At 52.3% G+C, this 6220-nt stretch overlaps 2 protein-coding genes across 2 annotated transcripts in view; both read right to left on the reverse strand.

Annotated features, from left to right (window-relative positions):
- LOC140735749 (uncharacterized) overlaps nucleotides 1–1420 on the reverse strand; it is a 25437-nt gene extending 24017 nt beyond the window's left edge. Inside the window, exon 1 of the mRNA XM_073061194.1 lies at nucleotides 1284–1420. The gene's annotated coding sequence lies outside the window, so the exon portion shown is untranslated. The remainder of the gene's footprint in view (nucleotides 1–1283) is intronic.
- On the reverse strand, nucleotides 702–4495 carry LOC140735751 (uncharacterized). Its single transcript, XM_073061197.1, has 3 exons — nucleotides 3910–4495; nucleotides 2190–2393; nucleotides 702–1475 (listed from the first exon to the last, which is right to left on the reverse strand). Exons 1-3 carry the CDS (start codon nucleotides 4309–4311, stop codon nucleotides 1182–1184), a joined length of 900 nt encoding a protein of 299 aa, XP_072917298.1. The 5' UTR covers nucleotides 4312–4495; the 3' UTR covers nucleotides 702–1181.
- Between the last annotated feature and the right edge of the window lie 1725 nt (nucleotides 4496–6220).

Genomic DNA, 6220 nt, shown 5'->3' on the forward strand with positions numbered 1-6220 from the left:
GTGTGTCCTACCCTTGTTCACCGAGATCCCTCTGTCCCTCAGTACTCCCTACCGTTCACAGTGTGTCCTACCCTTGTTCACCGAGATCCCTCTGTCCCTCAGTACTCCCTACCGTTCACAGTGTGTCCTACCCTTGTACACCGAGATCCCTCTGTCCCTCAGTACTCCCTACCGTTCACAGTGTGTCCTACCCTTGTTCACCGAGATCCCTCTGTCCCTCAGTACTCCCTACCGTTCACAGTGTGTCCTACCCTTGTACACCGAGGTCCCTCTGTCCCTCAGTACTCCCTACCGTTCACAGTGTGTCCTACCCTTGTTCACCGAGATCCCTCTGTCCCTCAGTACTCCCTACCGTTCACAGTGTGTCCTACCCTTGTTCACCGAGATCCCTCTGTCCCTCAGTACTCTCTACCGTTCACAGTGTGTGTCCTACCCTCGTACACCGAGATCCCTCTGTCCCTCAGTACTCTCTACCGTTCACAGTGTGTCCTACCCTCGTACACCGAGATCCCTCTGTCCCTCAGTACTCTCTACTGTTCACAGTGTGTGTCCTACCCTCGTACACCGAGATCCCTCTGTCCCTCAGTACTCTCTACCGTTCACAGTGTGTCCTACCCTTGTTCACCGAGATCCCTCTGTCCCTCAGTACTCCCTACCGTTCACAGTGTGTCCTACCGTTGTTCACCGAGATCCCTCTGTCCCTCAGTACTCTCTACCGTTCACAGTGTGTGTCCTACCCTCGTACACCGAGATCCCTCTGTCCCTCAGTACTCTCTACCGTTCACAGTGTGTGTCCTACCCTCGTACACCGAGATCCCTCTGTCCCTCAGTACTCTCTACCGTTCACAGTGTGGCCTACCCTCGTACACCGAGGTCCCTCTGTCCCTCAGTACTCCCTACCGTTCACAGTGTATGTCCTCCCTGATCGGACACTGTCTTACTCGACAGTGTGGGAGGGTTTGAGGGGCAAATGGCCTTTGTTTCTTGTTTTACCCTGATACAGGCAGGTGAAAATATGTTAATAGATGAGCTCGGGTACACACTCATATGCAAAGAAACACACACTTGCTCTCTCTGCGGTCCATTGAAACCATGCTCTCACTTCTGACCAACTGCTGAATTCTCTCAGCTCCCACGTTCCTCACCACCTCTTTCACTGATGGCAGACGCAGTCCCAAATGCTAGCACCACCCACTCGGAATATGGTGGTCTAATCCCGTGCCATTCCCCTCCGTTGGGCGGGAACACTCACCCCATCTCATGTCTGAGCTGACCCCCCTCACCTCTCTCAGGGTCCATCTCTCCACCGGTGGGCTCTCTGCCCTCAGAACTCGCTCAGGGTTGGCTCCAGATTCCTGTTCCGGATCACTCTCCTCCTGGGGCACGGGAGCATCGCTCGACCTTCCTCCTGGACTCCGGGCGCTCCGAGTTCGGCTGAGGATCCCGTCGATCTCCTCGTAATGTCTCTCTGGGCGCTGGGGTTGAGGGCACAGACACACCTTCTGTCACTGCCCTACCTCTCTACACGCCAAAACCTGAGCCACTACCCCCACCACTCCCAGGGTCGCCAGCTGACTTACCTCAGGCCTGGGATCACCATTTGACCTTTCACCTCAGATCTGGCGTTACTGCCTAACTTTTTACCCGATCTGAGGTGATGGGGGAGGAACAAGTGTCAGATAAGAAACACAGGTCGTAGGCTGACATTTCACCCCAGGACTGGGCAACGCTGAACGTTTGACCGACCCATCTGAGGTCTGGGAAGAATGAGGGAAATCCTGTCAAGACCTGATGGGGCACAACCACACCTGGACAGGGAAATGTACGACCCCAGGGCTCACCATCTCAGACTGAGGGGCTTGCTGTGCAGGACAGAGATGGGAAGGGTTCTCCTGGCCTTGAGGAATCCCCCTTGGAGAGGGTTCTGTCAGAGTACCCCGGATGAGTAACCTGTGTGTGTTTTTAGATGGTGCCTGTTGCAGCTGTTGTGGTGGGGTGGATGATTGAGCAAGCTGGGTGGTTTTGGGCTTCCAGGGGGTTGTTGGACTGTCACGCAGGGACTCAGGGGCTGGGAATTACCCAGAGACTCACAGATAAGTCTGTTCCCTCCCATCCTGTGCCTGTTCCCCAGCCCCCGAGACTGGAATTACAGCTCCCCCATACCCCACGTCTGTGCTGCCCCTCCTCACCTCTTTCCGAGTCCATCTGTCCAGCAAGGGGCTCTTCGCACCACCCACTGCCACCGGACTTTCCTCGGGAGTGGCTATGGCCTCCCCATCTGGATCGTCATACTCCATTGAGCTGGGAATGTCACCGGACCCTCCTCCTGGACCCTGGGGGCTCGAAGACAGGTCCAGGTTCCTGCCAATCTCTTCGTAATGTCTCTCTGGGAGCTGGGGGTGGGGAGCACAGACTCTGTTACTGTCCCATCTTGACCAGTCATCACTCCACAACACCCGACTTGTGCCACCCGCTACCCCAGCTGACCTCTCACCTCTCCCTGACCTCACATCTCTCTGAAAGATCTTTCACCCCCCCCCCACCCCCGGCCTCTCACTCTGGGTTCTGGATTCAGTGCCTGACCTCTCACCCCTGACCTTTCACTTCAAGAACTGGGGTTACCACTTTTTTAACCTGTGTCTGACCTTCTTTCTCCGGATCACTGCCTGACACTTCTTCAATGTTGTGGGAGTCTCAGCCTCCACACCCCCCTCCAGTGTGTCCCAGATTCTAACCTCCCATCCCCCCACAGGGAAAATTTTCCCCTTCGATTCCCCAGTAACCCTCTTCCCCCCTCACTCTAAACCCTTTAGTTTTAACCACATTTCTTTGGGCAGATGCTTCCCACTCTCCACCTTGCCCACGCCCCTCATAACACTGTCCATTTGTAGCAGGTTGCCCCTCAGGACGAACAGACCCAGCCTCTCTGGTCTCTGCTTGTAACTGAAACTCTCCATCCCAGACAATCTCCTCTTCACCTCCTTCCGAGAGTCTGTGACCAGAACTGCACACAGTGCTCCAGCTGTGACCTGTCCACTGGTTTATAAACCATATAACAATTACAGCACGGAAACAGGCCATCTCGACCCTTCTAGTCCGTGCTGAACGCTTACTCTCACCTAGTCCCACCAACCCGCACTCAGCCCATAACCCTCCATTCCTTTTCTGTCCATATACCTATCCAATTTTACTTTAAATGATAAAACCGAACCTGCCTCTACCACTTCTACTGGAAGCTCGTTCCACTCTCTAAGTAAAGAAATTCCCCCTCGTGTTACCCTTAAACTTTTGCCCCCAACTCTCAAATCATGTCCTCTTGTTTGAATCTCCCCTCCTATCAATGGAAAAAGCCTATCCACGTCAACTCGATCTATCCCCCTCATTATTTTAAATACCTCTATCAAGTCCCCCCTCAACCTTCTACGCTCCAAAGAATAAAGACCTAACTTGTTCAGCCTTTCCCTGTAACTTAGGTGCTGAAACCCAGGTAACATTCTAGTAAATCTCTGTACTCTCTCTATTTTGTTGATATCTTTCCTGTAATTCGCTGACCAGAACTGTACACAATACTCCAAATTTGACCTTACCAATGTCTTGTACAATTTTAACATTACATCCCAACTCCTATACTCAATGCTCTGATTTATAAAGGCCAGCATACCAAAAGCTTTCTTCACCACCCTATCCACATGAGATTCCACCTTCAGGGAACTATGCACCATTATTCCTAGATCACTCTGTTCTACCGCATTCTTCAATGCCCTACCATTTACCATGTATGTCCTATTTGGACATAACCTCCCCGCTCTTGTATTCTGTGCCCCAGCTAATGGAGACAAGTTTCCCATACAACTTCTTCACCCCCTCTCCGGTACAGCTGCCCCTTCCGATGACGGCATGTTGTGGTACCTTGTAGCAGGGCTTGGTGAGGTACTCGGCAAAGGGAAGGATGGGGACGGTCCTGTGGTAGTCGAGGAGATCTGTAACGCTGTTGTGGAGCCTGTCATCACCGAGGATCATGTACCGGCCGTTGTCCATCTGGCGGATGATGAAATGCCGACATCGACCCATCCCGCTGGGGGAAGAGTGGGTGGGGAACATTACCATGGCAACTGTCCCTGGGAGCATCAAACCCAAGGAGGTGGGTTGTGGGAACCACTGGCACTCTCCTCCTATCCTGGGACATATCCACACAATCTCTCCACCTCCCAACCCATCACCCATCTCAGCACATTCCCTCAACCCTTCCCATCCTAGGAGATCCACCCTACCATCAAGGGACTCATTTCCAATACCCCTCACCAATCCCATCCCATGTCGGACTGCCCCTCAAACCTCATCCCATTCCCTCAACCACATCACATCTCTCCCTTCAGCCTATCCCATTCCTCCCCTCAAATATCCCATCCTGGGCCTTCCACTGACTGTCTCCCTACCCCCAACATCATGGGATTCATATCAAGCCTCTATCTTATCCCATCATGGGACATCCCCTCACATCCCTTTCTATTCCTGAAGAGCCACTCTCTACCACACCATCCCTCTGAGATCCACTTTCACGTTTCACCCCATCCTGGGACCTACCCTCACTCCCCCATCCCAACTCGGAGTATCCACTCCCCACCCCAGTTCAGAATATCTGGGAGATCCCCTCAATGCCCACACATCCAAAGACTCATCTCACAATTCTCATCCCATCTCAGGAAATACCCCATAACCACTCCCCTCACCTCAGCCTCAAACCTGCTCAATTCCCTCAGGTGGGGTGAAGGGGGACAGTTGAGGGAGGAGTCTGCCTTGCCATCTCCTCCCCCAATCCCCAGGACGGGTGTAACAGGATTGCATGAGCGAACCTACCCAGTCGTGTATGACAGTGGGGGACTGTCATGGAGGGATGGGATCTGAGGGCCGGGTACGTTGATCCAGAGAGTTCCAAGTCCCTACATTGCGGTTAGTTCCATCCCACTCTGGTACGGCAACTCGAATGCACAGGAATTCAAGAATCTGCAGACAAACGTGAACTCTGCCCAATATATCCCTTCCCACCACCTCAGGCAGGCAACACCCATTATCAGAGACCCCCACCATCCGGGGCAGGCCACCTTCTCACTGCTCCATCGGGCAGGAGGTACAGAAGCCTGAAGCCCCACACCACCAGGGTCAGGAACAGCGACTTCTCTTCAACCATTCGGTTCCTGAACCGACCGGCACAACCCCGATCACTACCTCGGTACAGTCACACTGTGACCACTTTGCATCACACTGGTCATTTTGATCTAATTGTATTCTACCTTGTAAAATTTGTGTTTAGTTTATGTTTTTTTCTTGTGAATGCTGTGTATCCGATGCTGCGCTGCCTGTGATGCTGTTGTAAATATGTTTTTCTTTGCCAATAAACATGACTTTGACTCTTCCTGCTTCATCCACAAAGCCTGGTGTTGGAAATCAGTATCTGTAGTGATGCAGTCACCCTCGTCAACAGAGTGGACATTTCCTGGGTGCAGAGGCAAAACTGCAGCCTCGAATGGGCATGCTCGGCTTTCTGCGTGCGGCTAAGCACAACTCCAGTGCCCCCTGCCAATTTGTCACTATTGCTGCAGAAACCCAAGTGGCGACGAGGAAGCATACAGGAGTCAGGCAGATCAGCTGGCCGAGTGGCGACACAACAGCAACCTCACACTCATTGTCAATAAGACCAAGAAGAGATGCTCTTCAGCCCAATAGTCCACGTCAGCTGAGTTTCCTGCCTAAGCTAGAACCATTGTCCTGTGTTTGTCCCATCTCCCTCTGAACCCTTTCCTATCTGTGTACCTGTCCATATCCCTCTAAACCTTTCCTATCCGTGTACCTGTCCATATCCCTCTAAACCTTTCCTATCCGTGTACCTGTCCGTATCCCTCTAAACCTTTACTATCCATGTACCTGTCCTTATCCCTCTAAACCTTTCCTATCGGAGTACCTGTCCAAGTGTCTTTTACATGTCGTTAATGTATCTGCCTCAATCACTTCCTCAGGCAGCTCGTTCCATAGACTGACCACCCTCTGGGTGAAGAAGTTGCCCTTCTGGTTCCTATTAAATCAATCAATCAATCTCTCTCCTCTCTCTCTCTCTCTCTCTCTCTCTCTCTCTCTCTCTCTCTCTCTCTCTCTCTCTCTCTCTCTCTCTCTCTCTCTCTCTCATCTCTCTCTCTCTCTCTCTCTCTCTCTCTCATCTCTCTCT

Source organism: Hemitrygon akajei, chromosome 11, assembly GCF_048418815.1.
Source record: "Hemitrygon akajei chromosome 11, sHemAka1.3, whole genome shotgun sequence".
In the NCBI taxonomy this organism is placed as follows: domain Eukaryota; kingdom Metazoa; phylum Chordata; class Chondrichthyes; order Myliobatiformes; family Dasyatidae; genus Hemitrygon; species Hemitrygon akajei.